At 42.9% G+C, this 18,769-nt stretch overlaps 1 protein-coding gene across 4 annotated transcripts in view; it reads left to right on the forward strand.

The window, feature by feature from the left end:
• LOC126334706 (sodium-dependent nutrient amino acid transporter 1-like) overlaps positions 1-18,769 on the forward strand; it is a 209,384-nt gene that overhangs the window by 103,365 nt on the left and 87,250 nt on the right. For 2 of the 4 annotated variants that reach the window (XM_049997214.1, XM_049997213.1), the window contains exon 3: positions 13,567-13,665. In XM_049997214.1, coding sequence (XP_049853171.1) covers positions 13,567-13,665 — 99 coding nt within the window. The remainder of the gene's footprint in view (positions 1-13,566; positions 13,666-18,769) is intronic. The other 2 variants (XM_049997216.1, XM_049997215.1) reach the window with 1 other exon arrangement.

Consider the following 18,769-nt stretch of genomic DNA (forward strand, 5'->3'; position numbering starts at 1 on the left):
CAGTAGAGTAGTATTAACTTGTCACAAAGTACAATTAAAGCTAAGAAAGAAAGAGAAAAATCAATAAGCATTGGGCGTATAACATTAACATATAAGGCGATGAGAAGGATGCATGATAGCCTATCTTCGAAGCGATTTGAACCAATGCCTCTGTCCTGCACACTCTTATAATCCGTTAAAACTATGCAAGTGCAGATGCCTATAAAGGAAACAAATGTAGACGACCTTACTCTGGTTGGGTTGTATGTAATGCTTTAAGTATTCTTTACCACATGTGTAAGGTTCTAGTAAAATCTCGACGAATACAGACAATCATGGTACTAACGAAAAATAAAAGACATCCGTGGCGCTATCGTTATGAGTCTTCCGATTGTCCTCTACTTCATCTTCTGCACGCCAGTCATTCGACTGAGGCCGGCCGCTGTGGCCGAGCGGTTCTAGGCGCGTCAGTCTGGAACCCCGCGACCGCTACGGTCCCAGGTTCGAATCCTGCCTCGGGCATGGATGTGTGTGATGTCCTTAGGTTAGTTAGGTTTAAGTAGTTCTAAGTTCTAGGGGACTGATGACCTCAGATGTTAAGTCCCATAGTGCTCAGAGCCATTTGAAACATTCGATTGATTTCCGAAACGAATGCAGCTGTTTGTCCTTCAAATGGATAGTAAATAGCAGTGAGCGAAGTGTGCTCGTCGTCAGCACTCTTCCTGCACTACAAAGTGATAAAAGTAGTGATAAACTGTAGAGAACAATAAGAGTGGACGACCAAGAACATCGTTATTGGATTCGAAAGGGTGTAAGAAAAGGATGTAGTCTTTGGCCCTTGCTATTCAATCTATACATCGAAGAAGCATTGACGGAAATAAAAGAAAGGTCCAAGAGTGGGATTAAAATACCAGGTGATAGGCTATCAAGATTCGCTGATGACATTGCTATCCTCAGTGAAAGTGAAGACGAATTAAAGGAGGTGTCGAATGGAATGAACAGTCTAATACACCACCAGGTATATACACCACCAGCCATTAAAATTGCTACACCACTAAGATGACGTGCTACAGACGCGAAATTTAACCGAGAGGAAGAAGATACTGTGATATGCAAATGATTAATTTTTCAGAGCATTCACACAAGGATGGCGCCGGTGGCGACACCTACAACGTGTTGACATGAGGAAAGCTACCAACCGATTTCTCATACACAAACAGCAGTTGACAGGCGTTGCCCGGTGAAACGTTGTTGTGATGCCTTTGATAAAGGTCGAATTGTAGCGTATCGCGATTGCGGTTTGTCGTATCGCGACATTGCTGCTCGCGTTGGTCGAGATCCAATGACTGTTAGCAGAATATGGAATCGGTGGGTTCAGGAAGGTAATACGGAACGGGGTGCTGGATCCCAACGGCCTCGTATCAATATCAGTCGAGATGACAGGCATCTTATCCGCATGGCTCTAACGGATAGTGCAGCCACGTCTTTGTCCCTGAGTCAACAGATGAGGACGTTTGCAAGACAACAACCATCTGCACGAACAGTTCAACGACGTTTGCAGCACCATGGACTATCAGCTCGGAAACCATGGTTGCGGTTAGCCTTGACGCTGCATCACAGACAGGAGCGCCTGTGATGGTGTACTCAACGACGAACGTGGGTGCACGAATGGCAAAACGTCATTTTTTCGAATGAATGAAGGTTCTGTTTACAGCATCATGATGGTCACATCCGTGTTTGGCGACATCGCGGTGAACGCACAGTGGAAGCGTGTATTCGTCATCGCCATACTGGCGTATCACCCGGCGTGATGGTATGGGGTGCCATTGGTTACACGTCTCGGTCACCTCTTGTTCGCACTGACGGCTCTTTGAACAGTGTACGTTACATTTCCGATGTGTTACGACCCGTTTCTCTACCCTTCATTCGATCCCTGCAAAACCCTACATTTCAGCAGGGTAATGCACGACCGCATGTTGCAGGTCCTGAACGGGCCTTTCTGGATACAGAAAATATTCGACTGCTGTCTGGCCAGCACATTCTCCAGATCTCTAACCAATTGAAAACGTCTGGTCAATGGTGTGCGAGCAACTGGCTCGTCACAATACGCCAGTCACTACTCTTGACGAACTGTGGTATCGTGTTGAAGCTGCATGGGCAGCTGTACCTGTACACGCCGTCCAAGCTCTGTTTGACTAAATGGCCAGGTATATCAAGGCCGTTATTACGGCCAGAGATGGTTGTTGTTCTGGGTACCGATTTCTCGGGATCTATGCACCCAAATTGCGTGAAAATGTTATCACATATCAGTTCTAGTATAATATGTTTGTCCAATGAATACCCGTTTCTCATTTGCATGTCTTCTTGGTGTAGCAATTTTAATGGCCAGTTGTGTAGATTGAGAATAAATCGAAGAAAGACAGAAGTAAGGAGAAGTAGCGGAAACAAGAAAGCGAAAAACTTAACATCAGGGTTGATGATCACGAAATAGATGAAGTTTAGGAATTCTGCTGCCTAGGCTTTATAATAACACATGATGATCGGAGCAAGGAGGACATGAAAATGCAGATTATCACTGTAAAAAGGGCATTCTTAGCCTATGCGAAGTCCGCTAGTATCAAACATAGGGCTTAATTTGAGAAAGAAATTTCTGAGAATGTTCCATTGAAGCCCAGCATTTTATGCTACTGAGACACGGACTGTGCAAAACTGGAACAGAACAGAAACGGAGCAAGTGAAGAGTGGTGCTATAGAAGAATACTGAAAATTGGGTAGACTTATAATGGAAGGAATGTGGATGTTCTCCACAGAATCTGTGATGAAAGGAATATATGGAAAACACTGACAAGAAGAAGGGATAGGATGGTAGGACATATGTTAAGATTTTAGGAAATAACTTTCATGGTGACATAGGGTTCTGCAAAAGGTAAAAACTCTAGAGGAAGGCAGAGATTGGAATACACCCAGAAAATAATTGAGGACGTAGGTTGCAAGTGTTACTCTGAGATGAAAAGTATGCCGCAGGAGAGGAACTGGTGGAGGGCTGCATCAAACCAGTCAAAAGACTGATGAGAAAAAAAAGAAAAAAAACACATTGCAACATTGAGGCAGCTGTTCTTCCCGAAACAAAAAGAAAAAAAAATGGCTCTGAGCACTATGGGACTTAACATCTGTGGTCATCAGTCCCCTAGAACTTAGAACTACTTAAACTTAACTAACCTAAGGACATCACACACATCCATGCCCGAGGCAGGATTCGAACCTGCGACCGTAGCAGTCACGCGGTTCCGGACTGCGCCTAGAACCGCTAGACCACCGCGGCCGGCAAACAAAAAGAAAGAAACTGGCTATGAATATCTGCTCAAGTATACCCATCATTTTAATAGAGCGGGCAAAACAGTAGGCTGAGGCAGAAGTATCCATTATCCTAATAAAAGGTGGTCAGTATACACTGATAAGCAAAAACAATACTATGTAAGCGGAGCAGACACGGACGGGGATCAGCTTAGCGAAGATATGGGCTGAAAATTGGGAAATATTTTGATTAAGAGACGTTTTCAATAAAGGGTGGCAGACCCTGTGAATGAGTGTGCCGAAATCGGCGAAGCTGGTCGAACGTTTACGTGCTACTGTCGTGAACAGCTACGGAAAGAGGTAGAAAGACAGTGAAACTGCCAGTAGATGCTAAATGGTTACGCATACACGGCTATTGACAGAAATTTGGGTTCGGAGCCTTGTCTCCTCTGTAAAGTAGGACAGAAGGTGATCTGTGGCATCTCTGCGGTGAGAGCACAATGCTGGTGCACGCACAAGTGTTTCGGAGAACGCTGTTCATCGTACCTGGAGCCCCTCTACCTGTTCACATGTTGACCCAATGATCACGTCAATTATGACTACAGTGGTCACGGAACCATCGGGATGCAATCGTCGATCAATGGAGACGTGCCAATTGTTCTAGTGACTCACATTTTTGCTACACTAGATCGATCGTCGTCTCTACAAACGCCGTCATCGAGGTGAACAGCGGCTCGAATCGTGCAGCGCGCCACGTACGCAGGCTGGAGGGAGTAGTATTATGCTGTGGGAGACATTCTCCTGCTCTTGCGTGGGACCTGTGGTTGTAATCGAAGGTTCGCCGACAGCTGCGAACCATCTGCATCCCATTGTGCTTGATGTCTTCCCCGACGGCGACGGCATCTTTCAGCAGTATAACTGTTCGTATCTCGGAGTATGAACCGTGCTACAGTGGTTTGAGGAGTATTATAGTGAACAAACGTTGATGTCTCGGTGACCAAATTCGCTTGATGTGAAACCCATCTGGCCATCGTTGTGAACGCAAATCAGCTGCCCGTTATTTACGTGAATTAAAAGACCTGTTTGTAGACATCTAATGCTATATACCTCCACAAATCTACCAACAAACTGTCAGATCCAGAAGGACAAACAAGCTATTAAGCCGGTGATCATAATGTTTTGGCTCATTAATGTGTGTAACCCCGTGGGATGCAGCTAATGGAAAGTTGATAATTCTCAGTCTGAGAGCTAGAACCACGAATACAGTGATGTTGGGAATTTATGCCCCTATTGTAGATGCGCCATTGGCGGTAAAAGAAGTTTTTAAACAGACGTTGACAGGGACTATAAAAACCTTCTCAAGTGGTCTTGCACTGATACTGACAGGAAATTTTAATGAGAGAAACTGTAAGGCTATTGGAATGGATGGGGAGGTTGGTACGAATGAGAATGGGAAAAGGTTGAGGGATTTTATTGGAGAAGTATGAATTACGAATGGAAAACGCATTCTTTGCTCACGAAGATGTACACAAATTGACATGGTATAGCCGTACAAGAGGGCTAAAATCAATTTCGGATTATCTAATCTTGGCGTAAAAGGCCAGTTTAAAATTCAGGTCGTCAGGGTTAAAAGAAGGGCAGATTGTGTAAGTGGCCATCATCTGGTGGAATGTAAAATTTGTATCTTCTACACTTTAAAGGACAGTAGTGAAGGGAAGAGGAAGCAACACGATGACCAGCCTGAGATCATAAGAAGTAGCTGCCAAAGTTCAAGAGAAGATAGTAATAATTACTTATAACAACATCGAGTGGCAAGAAATGGAGAGTGCAGAGAGAACAGCAGAAGAACAATATTAGCATAAAAAGAAGGGCACACACGAAGGAGCAATAGAAGCCCTTGGAGCATATGAGAAGAAGAAGAAACTAGTTTGGTGGGCTGTAGAAAAAGCAGAGGTGGTTGAATCGAGAAAAAGAAGCTCATTTGACATTCACGATAAATGACAATCAAATAAGAGATAGATATAGGACTCAAAGTACGGACTTAGAAATGTTAAAAAGGAAAAACAAGGCGCGGTGTGAAAGACGTGAATATGTAGAGAGGATGATCGGTGGAGCTGGTAGTGATGAAGCATGAAGGACAATCACATCGAGGGAGTGTCAATTAATGACAAGTCACATCATAATAATATTAGTCATGGTCAAAGGGCAAAGTATTTCAAGGATTTATTTCAGGAAAATGGGTCTGAATTTTCATATAGATGTGAGGCAACTGTGCTACAGAAGGAATTACGGTCTTTGGATACAAAAATTCTTCAACCGGCTTTAAGGAGCTGCAAGATGAAAAAGGCATCTTAATATTGAACAATATATCCAGACCTGGCGAGTTTGGACCACAGAAATTGTTGGAGATGCCAAGGAAGCTGTTTAAAAGAGTATGAAATGGAGAAGATGTTCCATCGGAATGGATAGCATATTACATAAGATAACGTAAGAAGGTGTGGAAGACTGTACTCGAAGGTACTTAAGGTATGATAGGCAAAGAAACAAGTCACAATCAGCAAGAAGAGCAAGCAAGATTCCGAGCAGGAAGGCAGGTAATGGACATCTTCAGAGTGAAATTAATGTGTGAAAAATCTACAAAGGTTGGACTGGAGACGCACTTTCCATTGATTGATCTAGAGAAAGCAAATGATAACGTACCCATAAACAACCTATGAAAAAAGTTGAAAGAGACAGAATTGGATGAAATATTGCTAAAAACTATTATGAAATTACATGAAAATAATTTAGAGAGAGTAACGATTTGGAAAACTGTAAGTAGGCTGTTTAGGTTATTTTATTGGTAACGCCGCCGCCACGTAGCGCTCTGTATGAAAATCACTGGCTGTGCCATGTGCAGTCTGTGGCTGGTTTGCATTGTTGTCTGCCATTGTAGTGTTGGGCAGCGGTAGCTGGATGCTAACAGCGCGTAGCGTTGCGCAGTTGGAGGTGAGCCTCCAGCAGTGGTTGACGTGGGGAGAGAGATGGCGGAGTTTTGAAATTTGTAAGAATTGGTGTCATGATCTGATATATATATTATGACTATTAAGGTAAATACATTGTTTGTTCTCTATTAAAATCTTTCATTTGCTAACTGTGCCTCAGTAGTTAGTGACTTCCGTAGTTCGAATCTTTTAGTTAGCTGGCGGTAGTGGCGCTCGCTGTATTGCAGTAGTTCGAGTAACGAAGGTTTTTATGAGGTAAGTGATTTGTGAAACATATAGGTTAATGTTAGTCAGGGCCATTCTTTCGTAGGGATTTTTGGAAGCCAGATTGCGTTGAGCTAAAAATATTGTGTCAGTTTAAGCACATTCGTGTATAATTGTTCAAAGAGGACGTTTCACATAGACCAGTCTTGTATAATTTTTCTAAGGGGACGTTTCAAAACTCTCTTTCAAATTATGAAGGTGGCAGGGGTAAAATACAGGGAGCGAAAGGCTATTTACAATTTGTATAGAAACCAGATAGCAGTTATAAGAGTCGATGGGTATGAAAGGGAAGCAGTGTTTGGGAAGGGAGTGAGACAGGGTTGTAGCCTATCCCTGATGTTATTCAATCTGTATATTGAGCAAGCAATAAAGGAAACAAAAGAAAAGTTCGGAGTAGGTACTAAAATCCACGGAGAAGAAATAAAAACTTTGAGGTTCGATGATGACATTGTAATTCTGTCAGAGACAGCAAAAGGACTTGGAAGAGCAGTTGAACGGGATGGTCAGTGTCTTGAAAGGAGGGTATGAGATGAACATCAACAAAAGCAAAACGAGGATAATGGAATGTAGTCGAATTAAGTCGGGTGATGCTGAGGGAATTAGATTAGGAAATGAGACACTTAAAGTAGTAAAGGAGTTTTGCTATTTTGGGAGCAAAATAACTGATGACGGTCGAAGTAGAGAGGATATAAAATGTAGACTGGCAATGGCAAGGAAAGCGTTTCTGAAGAAGAAGAATTTTTTAACATTGAGTATAGATTTAAATGTCAGGAAGTCATTTCTAAAAGTATTTGTGTGGAGTGTAGCCATGTATGGAAGTGGACCATGGACGATGAATAGTTTAGAGAAGAAGAGAATAGAAGCTTTCTAAATTTGGTGCTACAGAAGAACGCTGAAGATTAGATGGATACCTCACATAACTAATGAGGAGGTATTGAACAGAATTGAGGAGAAGAGGAGCTTGTGGCACAACCTGACTAGAAGAAGGGTTCGGTTGGTAGGACATGTTCTGAGACATCGAGGGATCACCAATTTATTATTGGAGGGCAGCGTGAAGGTTAAAAATCGTAGAGGGAGACCAAGAGATGAATACACTAAGCAGATTCAGAAGGATGTAGGTTGCAGTAGGTACTGGGAGATGAAGAAGCTTGCACAGGATAGAGTAGCATGGAGAGCTGCATAAAACCAGTCTAAGGACTGAAGACCACAACAACAACAACAAAAACGATTTGGAACAGTTGATAGAAGAATATTTTAGGTGAACGTTCTTAGTCAAGTATTTGGGTTAAGCTGTGTCCAGGAGCAGTCCTGCAGACTTGTATTAGGGCAGACAGTAGAGGCCAGCAAGATATTTAGCCTTTATTTTTCAGGTACACAAACTGTATGAGTAGAATATGGAGATGACAGAACTGTATGATAAGAAAGCTCAAAGAGGAGTACAATAAAGCTGGGCTGAAGGCGAACATGAAGTGCGGGTATTGGGCAATTGAACAGGAAAAGTAAATAATTTGTAGGTTGGATGGAGAATTAATTGCAAGTGAGGAAAAGGCAAAATGCCTTGCGGTTTTGCCCTCCGTTGTGGCCGAGCGGTTCTAGAAGCTTCAGTCCGGAACCGCGCGCCCTTTATGGTCGCAGGTTCGAATCCTGCCTTTGACATGGATGTGTGTGATGTCCTTAGGTTAGATAGGTTTAAGTAGTTCTAAGTTCCAGGGGACTGAAGACCTCAGGTATTAAGTCCCATAGCGCTCAGAGCCACTTGAACCTTGCGGTTTTATTTAATAAACAGGGCACAAATAACAATGAAATCACTAGTAGGATTAAAAAGGATCGAGCTATTACGAGGTCAATGACCCAGAAGGTAAGAAGAACGACGAAGAAGAGAATGTATTTAACTATAGTGCAGAGTTTATTTTTTGCATGGAGCAGAAGCACAGAACGTTGGAAAAAAAACGAAATCCGTGAGAGAGGAAAATGGATAGAGACATCCTTGACGACATCCAATAAGAACAGCTGATGTGGTGTGGCCATGTGAATTGGATGAATGAAGACAGCATACGGACTAGATGGGTAACACTACCGGAACAAAAGTGGTCGCACACGACACAATTGGCAAGATGATGTGGAAAAGTCAATGGAAGCAAGGAATATGAACGTTGAAGATAATCAAGACAGAAGACGTGATTCTTGAGTTTCTCCCGGCGTATTTGATAATCAAAATATCCACGGGTGTACTGCCGGTCTATAGTGTCCAACGGGCACAATATTTCGGCGATCAAACATGTCGCCATCATCAGGTGAACTGACGGACTGAGCTCCTGTGAACGTGCCGGCACGGAGATCCGTACGCTATGGCTGCTCAGGGGGAACTGGGTTCGGTCGCGGCGGCGGCCGATTTAAATACCCTCTGCCCGCGGCGCGCTCCCTCCGCCGTCCGCGCCCCGCGCCACGGTCTCGTGGTGGAACAGATTGCGACGGCGTCTGAGATGACGTCGGTGTGATGGCTCTGTCCGCCGTGGTCGTCACAACTATGCGTTTGTTCGATTTACTCTTGATTAACCCAATCGCTGGTTCCCATGCCTTGCTAAGATTATAGCCACAGTCACGGTTTATGAGGTCGTCATTGGTGCGAATTTCGATGGCCTCTCTAACAACGCTGTCCCAGTATCTCGACGTCTGTACCAGAATCCTCGTGCGGTCATACTCCATAGCGTGATTTTCCGACAAACAATGTTCAGCGACCGCCGACTTGCTCGGATACATCAGTCGAGTGTGCCTCTGGTGTTCCCGGCATCGATCCTCGACAGTACGCATCGTCTGACCAATATACGACTTGCCATATTGACACGGAATCTGGTACACGCCGGCCTTCCTCAAACCGAGGTCATCTTTGGCGCTCCCCACCAGTGCACGAGTTTTATTCGGAGGACAAAACACAGTTCCGACCCGGTGTTTCTTCAGAATGCGGGCGATTTTCCCCGAGAGTGCGCCTGTGTATGGAATAAATGCAGTGCCTACCTCCTCCCTCGTGACTTCATCCGTCTCAACAGGTTGTGCTGCAGTGGTTGGGCGGAGAGCACGTTGGATCTGCCACTCTGAGTACCCATTTTTTCGAAACACAGTTCTCAGATGTTCCAATTCCTGGGGTAGACTCTCTGTGTCAGAGATAGTGCGCGCCCTATGTACTAGTGTTTTAAGTACCCCATTGCTCTGTGAAGGGTGGTGGCAGCTGTCTGCGTGCAAATACAGATCAGTGTGTGTTGTCTTTCGATACACCCCATGACCTAGGGTGCCGTCAGCCCTTCTCCTGACCAAGACGTCAAGGAAAGGTAATTTACCCTCCGTTTCAGTCTCCATAGTGAATTTGATGTTGGGGTGTATGGAGTTTAGATGTGTAAGGAAGTCAAGGAGTTTATCCATACCATGTGGCCAGATGACGAACGTGTCGTCCACGTAACGGGAAAAGCAAGTAGGTTTCCATTCGGATGACGACAGGGCTTCCTCCTCGAAGTTCTCCATGTACAAATTCGCTACCACCGGTGAGAGTGGGCTACCCATGGCGACTCCCTCCGTTTGTTCGTAGTATTCTCCATTAAAAAGAAAATACGTGGAAGCCAAGACATGCCTAAAAAGTTCAGTGGTATTCTCGTCAAACCTCTGACCAATCAACTCTAGCGACTCTCGCAGGGGTACCCTCGTAAACAAGGAAACGACGTCAAAACTCACCATGATATCTCACTCATCCAACCTGAAGCTATCAAGGCGTTTAACAAAATCCACGGAATTACGGATGTGATGAGGGCATTTACCCACATAAGGGCTTAATATTCCCGTCAGGTATTTGGCCAACAAATATGTAGGTGCCCTGATGTTGCTGACAATGGGGCGTAATGGTACCCCCTCTTTGTGAACCTTCGGGAGTCCATATAGTCTAGGCGGTACCGGACCTTGGGGTAACAATTTCTTAGCGTCACCCTCCAGTAAATCTGCGTCCTTGAGAGGAACCCTCGTCTTGTTCTCCACCTTCTTTGTAGGGTCAACGCTGATCTTCCGGTAGGAATCGCCATTTAGCAGGCTCTGCATCTTATCAGTGTAGTCCTTACGGGAGACAACAACTGTAGCATTGCCTTTGTCAGCCGGTAAGACAACAATTTCAGAGCGTTCCCTCAGATCACGAATGGCCGCCCTCTCTTTACTGCTGATATTTGACTTCATCGGCTTGGATTTCGTCAACGCACGACAAGTTTCAAGACGTATTTCCTCGGCTGATTCTGGCGGAAGTCGAGCTGCAACCTGTTCAACAGCACTGACAATTTCTGCGACCGGAGTGAACTTGGGGGTGGGAGCGAAGTTGAGACCTTTCTGCAAAACCGAGACCGCATCATCACTCAACACCATGCCACTCAAATTGATGACAGTCTTGCACGGAACCTGCAGAGATGGTTTGTCGAGGAGACGTGACAACTTAGCTGTGTGACGTCCCGTAGCCTTCTTATGGGCGGAATCAGCTGACACCCAGGTGACACCATCAATCCAATCCCAGGATTGGATCTGGTACAGACGTCGAGATACTGGGACAGCGTTGTTAGAGAGGCCATCAAAATTCGGAGCCATCTGTAGATAATCCGCAAGAAGAAGAAGAAGAAGAAGAAGATCAATTTTCAAAAACGGATGACGGGCGTACACGATCTGCTCCATCAGTTGCCTGTGAAGAAAATGTTTTGAAAGATTTTGAAGAGGGACAGTCACTAACACCCGCTAAGTGGCAAAAGCTCAGGGCACATCTCATGCTAACATATAGAGCTGTGTATATGAGATAACATACACACCACCAGCATCAGCGCCAAGCAATATGCGGGGGATTAGCTGCTATGGCTGCAGTTTTACACAAACTTGAGAGACACGTTCACCTGCCACTCTTTTCGTCTGGGGAGTGTTTTGCCAATAACTGGACGTTCACTCGTGGTGACAGAGGGAACTTGCAAACCAGATACATTGGCCAGATGAAAATCAACAACACAAATGGTTAGAAGTAACCATCACAGGTTCATTGTGAACGTACAGGTGAGGGCAGTTTATGAGAGGATCTTAAGGTTAACCAACCTAATTTTCTACTGCAGACTCGTAGCATAATATGGCTGCAAACTGACGGAACTACAGCTCATTTTGATGCAAATGTGTGGTACTACCTCGACGCTGGGCGCTCTATACCCAAAACGACGGATTGCTCGAGGGACTGTTAAAGTAACTAGATTCTACTCTTCCTGCAACATCAGATGACGCTTTTGCACGAGGAGATATACTGAACTGTTTTCGTTTATCATTTAGATATTAAATGCGTCTTTACACCCTGGTGTCGACGGAGGTAGAAATAGCAGTCGGGTAAGTCTTCATTAAGGCAGTATAGAGTCATATGCCTTCCGTCATGCTAAGAAAGACGCTCTAAGAGCTAATCCGGCTTTTTCTATTAACTGACATGAAGCTGGATTGTTTCCCCCTTTTGTACTCGTACTTCTGTTTAGCTACACCACACAGCATATAATGTAGTCACCTTCATTCTTAAACACTTGGCGAAAGTGGTACGGTATATTTTCTTCGAGTGTAAATTAAATAAGCTTGCAACATAAAAACAGAAACACTGTAGTGACAAAGAATGTTTGCAGGAGGATTGAAGTCAAACGTCCCGAGAACGACGAGGTGTTAGATACTGAGCTCATGCTCGGAATGGAGAGCGACAGGGAACGAAATCGGCTGAGCCTGTTTCACAGGACCCATCTCAATATTTACCTTAAGCAATTTGAGGAAACCACAGAAGACCTAAATCTGGACGACTGGGCACGGACTTGAACCCTCGTTCTCCCAAATGTGGCTCTAGTGTCACAACATTGTATAGTAAATGATGCTAGCAGCACGCCGCTGTGGCCGAGCGGTTCTCGGCACTTCAGTCCGGAACCACACGCTGATACGGTCGCAGGTTCGAATCCTGCCTCGGGCATGGATGTGTGTGACGTCCTTAGATTAGTTAGGTTTAAATAGTTCTAAGGTCTACAGGACTGTAACCTCAGATGTTAAGTCCCATAGTGCTCAGAGCCATTTGAACCATTTGATGTTAGCGTCATTTACACACAGCATGGTGAAATTCCTGTGCACATATCTTCAAAATTCAAATCATCGTCATTCGTCCTACATAAATATTTGATTAATTAATACAGTTCAGTTATTTCCTAAGAGGTTTGCCAAAGAATGAAATTAGAAATTTGCCTTATGTTCGGAACATTGTCTTCCTGAATGGATTAGGTATTTGCAGGGGCATGGATAGAAGGCAGACCTGGAACACATAGCATGGTGAAATTCCTGTGCACATATCTTCAAAATTCAAATCATCGTCATTCGTCCTACAAAAATATTTGATTAAGTAATACAGTTCCTGAATGGATTAGGTATTTGCAGGAGCATGGATAGAAGGCTGACCTGGAACACATAGCATGGTGAAATTCCTGTGCACATATCTTCAAAATTCAAATCATCGTCATTCGTCTTACATAAATATTTGATTAAGTAATACAGTTCAGTTATTTCCTAAGAGGTTTGCCAAAGAATGAAATTAGAAATTTGCGTTATATTCGGAACATTGTCTTCCTGAATGGATTAGGTATTTGCAGGGGCATGGATAGAAGGCTGACCTGGAACTTTTTATGCTTTTGATGTTTTCCAGTCAGAGGCCGTCAGAAATCCGTCCTCGCATTTGTGGACGTTCTCTTAGTTACATAAACAACCTATCATGTCCTTAAAAAGAGATAGAAATTCTTTAAAAAGGACTTTCCAATTACTGTTATGTAATCTGCGTCGTAGTATTTAGATAACTAAACACAATGCAGTGTTGTTTTTGCTTGCATCTCACTAAAAGAGACACAGAAAGTTCTTCTTTTTCTTTATGTTTAACTTTTTTCACTTAGAATTGGGAAGTAAAAAAAGTAAGAACATTGTTTTTAATGTAGATGATACATCCAGCGTTTACGATAAGCGTATTTTGTCTGTTACGTTTCAGGAACTGGGCAACGTCAACCCAGCTTACGTCAGCGACAATGCGGAAACCAATGGACGCAAATTGTCTGTTGCCTCTGACAATTCAGCCAAGGTAGGGGAGGTATGTATCTTCAGGCTGTTAATATTAGCTGCATTGTTCTCGTACCGAAGAATTTTCCGTCTGATTATTCTGGTAGACTGGCTAATTTCTTTTATTGTATTGTGCTTGAATAAAAATATGTACATACACTATATCATTGGTTTACAATCGCGTCTATCGGAATAAACATAAGAGTTAGAGTTCAACATACAGTTAAACTCAGAGTTGGCAATAATATCACAAATATGAGCTTTCATTAGCTAGCAAGGCTAGCATTTTCTTAGCTTGAAAAAAAGCTATGATCGAGGGTCCGTTAGCCAAGCAGAAAATTCAACATATGCGAAATTCTATGATAAAATGAACTGTAAGAGAAGCTAATTAAAAATTTTTAAGTCTTCAAACTTCTTCATTATTTTTTACGACTTCACCGGTCTACTTTCAGGATTACGCAGGTACAATGTTTTCCTTTGCTACCTTTTTAAGTCGTTATGTGCCAAGGCCTCGTCGAGTGAAAACCGATATTACAGACGTTACTTTAGCATGTGAACAGTACGCAGACATTTTCTTACGTAGCGAGGGACATTGACAAAAGGTTCACACCACTTTAACTGCTTATTGCAGGAAGTGTGTTGTTACATACCCACCCGCCAACTTTGAGACCGCATTTAACTCAAATTCCATGCTTTTTTTGGACGAGACTTGACGGTATTGCAGTACTTGTGTTCAGAATTACGATGCAACGTTCCTTCCGATACGTAAGCAAGTCCGTAAGAACAGGCACTGCGGCAACTACAGCCGTTATGGAATACATGAAATGTTTTCGCATTTGCGAATTTGAACAACAGCAACTGTGTAATATAATGACGACAGTGAAAATTTATGCTGCACCGTGACTCAAAAATTGACTTTCCGCTTATCGCGATCTGTCGCCTTACGGTTAGGCTACCACGTCTGAGCAACACAGGCACTCCAGTAACATATTTACCCGCCGAATCCGGGCGAGCGACATTCAATTAAAATGTCTCCCCTGAACGTAAATACACATAATGAATGTACGGTGCAGGTTCTTGACACATGGTTGACGACATATGGAAGTTTGGGTGTGGCCGTGAGTCGTTCTTGCATAGTCTAATGGTAAGTCGACCTCTCGCGAAAAGCGGGATATCCGGGATCAAGTCCTAGTTCGGCACAAATTTTCACTGCCGTCGTTCCATTATACAGCTGATGGGTGTCGATATCCACAACTGCGAATAAACTTCATGTAGATTGGGGAAAGGCTGTTGGCCAACAACAACTTCAGTATTTTGCTACACACCAACCGGAAATAGTTTGAAATTGTGATGTAAAATTTAGCAAATTCTGAGTCACACTTCCAAAATAATATTTCTAGATATAACGTATTACGCCGGATATTTGGGTGGCTATTTGATAGTGACACTTCTGGATTTCTGCTACAAGTGTCGAATTCACTCATACGCACATTTCTCAGCAATCGAGCGCTTACAGTACATTGTCTGTAATGATCCAACTACTATTAAGGAATAAGTAAACAAATATTTTATTTAAACAATAATGGAAACGTGTGTAGGTTAGTGTATGCTTCGCAAGGAGGGCTGTTTCAAATAGACAATAACCTTTCACATAATACATAGTAGTTTTTTAGACTATCTTGTCTGGAATGGACGCCTAAACCTATATTTTCTGAATCGACCTTTCTCAAAGTCCTGTGTAAGAGATCATTAGTTTACGCAGACCACTGTATTTCTTATCGTATCTCTCTGATATACGTTTGTGCGCAATACGAAATTGGGGTATGATGTAACAACGCCTTGGGCATTCCGATTCTTCAAAAAAAAAGCGCTCCTTTGACACCAGGCACTTTTCAAAAGTTTCTGAAGTACTTAACGAACAGAACTGAAACCGAGCGAGGTGGCGCAGTGGTTAGCACACTGGACTCGCATTTGGGAGGACGACGGTTCAATCCCGCGTCCGGCCATCCTGATTTAGGTTTTCCGTTATTTCCCTAAATCGCTCCAGGCAAATGCAGGGATGATTCCTTTGACAGGGAAAGGCCGATTTCCTTTCCCGTCCTTCTCTAATCCGATGAGACCTATGACCTCGTTGTTTGGTCTCTTCCCCCAAACAACTCAACACAACCCCAACAGAACTGAAAGTGCGGTTTGATAAATATTACACAGTGTATATGGCTTTCAATCATACCTTATGTACCTGAATTTGCCCAATATCAGTAAACATAAGTACTTAATACGTCACTAAAAATTAATTTGGTATTTTTACTTGCAAAGGTTGTGTATTTAGTCAACTCGCATTATCTGCATAAGACTGTCAGGCAATATAAACTCTTCCGCAACAAAGGCTTCATTTAGTCTGTTAGCTTATTGGTGCTTAAGGCTGAAAGTATCGTTAAGTCTAAAGTTCATAGCGCAAAGTTTTGGAAGTCCGTTTATGTTTGTTTTCCTCATATCTCTCTTCTGGAAAAGCTCTCTGCAGTAATTGGGAGCTCCTGTCATTTATTACGTAACATTACTAGAAATTCAATACCGACGACATTATTTCAATAACTGTAGTATAAAATTACCTTACATACATTCGTGGTGTAGAAGTACTAGCAATGAGCATATTGAAAATTTAAAATTCTTGGAGCAGTATTTTTGTTGTAAAACTAGATGGAATAAGGTTTCAATTACATCGAAGATATAACTTTTTCTAAAATATTTATTGTTAGTTCTCAAACCTGCTCGACATGGATCATTCTACGTGATGACTGCGTGTTGTGTGATGTTCTTAGGTTAGTTAGGTTTAAGTAGTTCTCAGTTCTAGGCGACTGATGACCATAGATGTTAAGTCCCATAGTGCTCAGAGCCATTTGAACCATTTGTTCATTCTATTCAAAGGAAATAAACTTTGGAATTCTTAAAGCAGGCCCTCTTCAAGATTTCGATAACGTCTATCGGAAATATTCACCGTTTTTATCTTTATTACATTCAAGCCCTTATTTTGGGAAAGCAAAAGTGTGGCTGCGTCTCCATAAAATCGTAACTGAGTGCCTGCACATGTAAAGTGTATCACTATTTTGAATTTCATGTGCTTCGGTGCTATTATCTTCAGTTCCCACTTTGTCACAATTTTACTTTTAACGGCACGTATTTCGTTTCGATGAAATACAATCGAAATCATCGATCTCTCTATTATCCTAATTTCTCTGTTATCCTTCTTTCTCCTCTTTTTCACAAACATTGCTGCTCAGTTAAATAGTGTTGGATGTCACTTTTCGTTTTTAATCTACTTCTAGAAAATTGCTACAAGCGTTTTTCGGGTAATTTAGTTTCACATCAAAATAAAAACCTGAAACTAAAAATTCTGCAGGTTGTCAAATCAGCCGTTAACAAATTTTGAATTCAGCATGACAAATAGCATTTTTCAATGACATTAGCCGCTTTTAGGCTTTGAAATGAATCAGTGTCAACAGATAAAAATTTGGGCCGGACCGTCACCCTAATTCGGATCTCCAATTTAACGCGAGCGCTCTGACTAACCGCATCGGCCATCTGAGCACGCTTCCGAGCCGACCCAAACCCCCAGCCTGTTGCACACTGCTAGCGTAGCGCCTCCTACCCGTGAACCGGTGTCCGATAAGAACAGACATCACATATGAGTAAGTATCAATAAGGTGCGATACCCGATCTCTTGCGGGAATCCGAAATGGCGAATGAGGGCTTCATGGGTAGGTGACGCTACGCCGGTAGTGTGTAACAGGCTGGGGATTTGAAACGGATGGGAAGTGTGCTCCGATAGCCGATTCGCTTAAGCGATCGTTCAAATTAAGCAGGAGCCTTGGGTTCGAGCACAAATTTTCACCTGTTGTCATTGAATCATTTCAATGTCCAAAAATGGCTTCAAAAAGTATTTGCAAGGCCGCTGCATCACATAAGGTATCCGCTATTTCAGATATGTCAAGAAGAGCAGACACCACATACGGGGTGTCTATTGCCATACGATGCGTATTAAGTAGGACATGCGGCGACAGCACTGCACTGACCCGCGCTAACTGCTACTGCGAAGCCATTGGAGTGTTGTTTATTCTCCGCGTTTTACTATCCCTGTTAATATGTATCGATAAAACGATTATCAGTCCAGACTAATTTGGGAGCACTGTATCGAATGGGCTCGTAAAATTCCGATTTACAAATAATTTTATTTGAGATGAGAAGTAAACCGACGCATTATATTGTCACTAGGCATCACGTGAAAGACGTGATGTGTGGTAATTGTTTGGACTGACTGCAGCTAAAGAATGCATAAACTAAATTTCAAATACCTGCCGAAACACCGGAGAAAATGCATCTGTCGAATCTTTGCAGAGGCACCAGGTACATATCAGTATTTTTTTTCTATGGCGAAGTGTTGTCTCGCAAATGAGCCATTTATTTCATTACAAAGATTTGCCCAAAATTTATTAATAGAAAATAATCGTACACGGCTAAGGGAAGATCTACACACGTGGGAGAAGTCTGCAGCCAAGATAATTACTGAAATGTTGTTATAGCTTAATCTGATGTTTTTGTTAACGTAGCACAAAAGTCTGGGAGCCAATAACAACTATTTCAGTATGAAAGGAATTTTTTTGTAAGAATTCCGGTACGAAACAGATTATACTTTTAAACTTATCTGTGTCATGTCTGACAGCTTTGTGTGTTGAAAGAGTGCTTCATATTCATCAGCATAGTTACTTATTTTTTATATAATGCCTGTTGCGGATAATATAGCAGATTGTCTATACATTCAAACTGAACATTCTAGCATTTTATGCGTCCCCTCAGATGTATTCAGCTTGCTGACGGCAACGTCACGGCAGTGCGGGAATACCTGTGAGAAACGTGAGCTATAGCGGCCGTTACCTTGTTGAAAACTGATTCTCGCGTGTCCATGCAAGAACAACAGCGCATGGGGCCGCGGTAGGGTGTCTGTGAAGTTGGTGCAATCAACAACCGCCGCTCGTTTGCAGATGGTTATCAATGCAGCAATGTAGAAAATGAAGTACTGTACTACAGACAACTTCTGTGCTGTGATATGTTGTCAGTGATGTGAACAGGTGACAGTTAAC

Source organism: Schistocerca gregaria, chromosome 2 (assembly GCF_023897955.1).
Source record: "Schistocerca gregaria isolate iqSchGreg1 chromosome 2, iqSchGreg1.2, whole genome shotgun sequence".
Classification (NCBI taxonomy): Eukaryota; Metazoa; Arthropoda; class Insecta; order Orthoptera; family Acrididae; genus Schistocerca; species Schistocerca gregaria.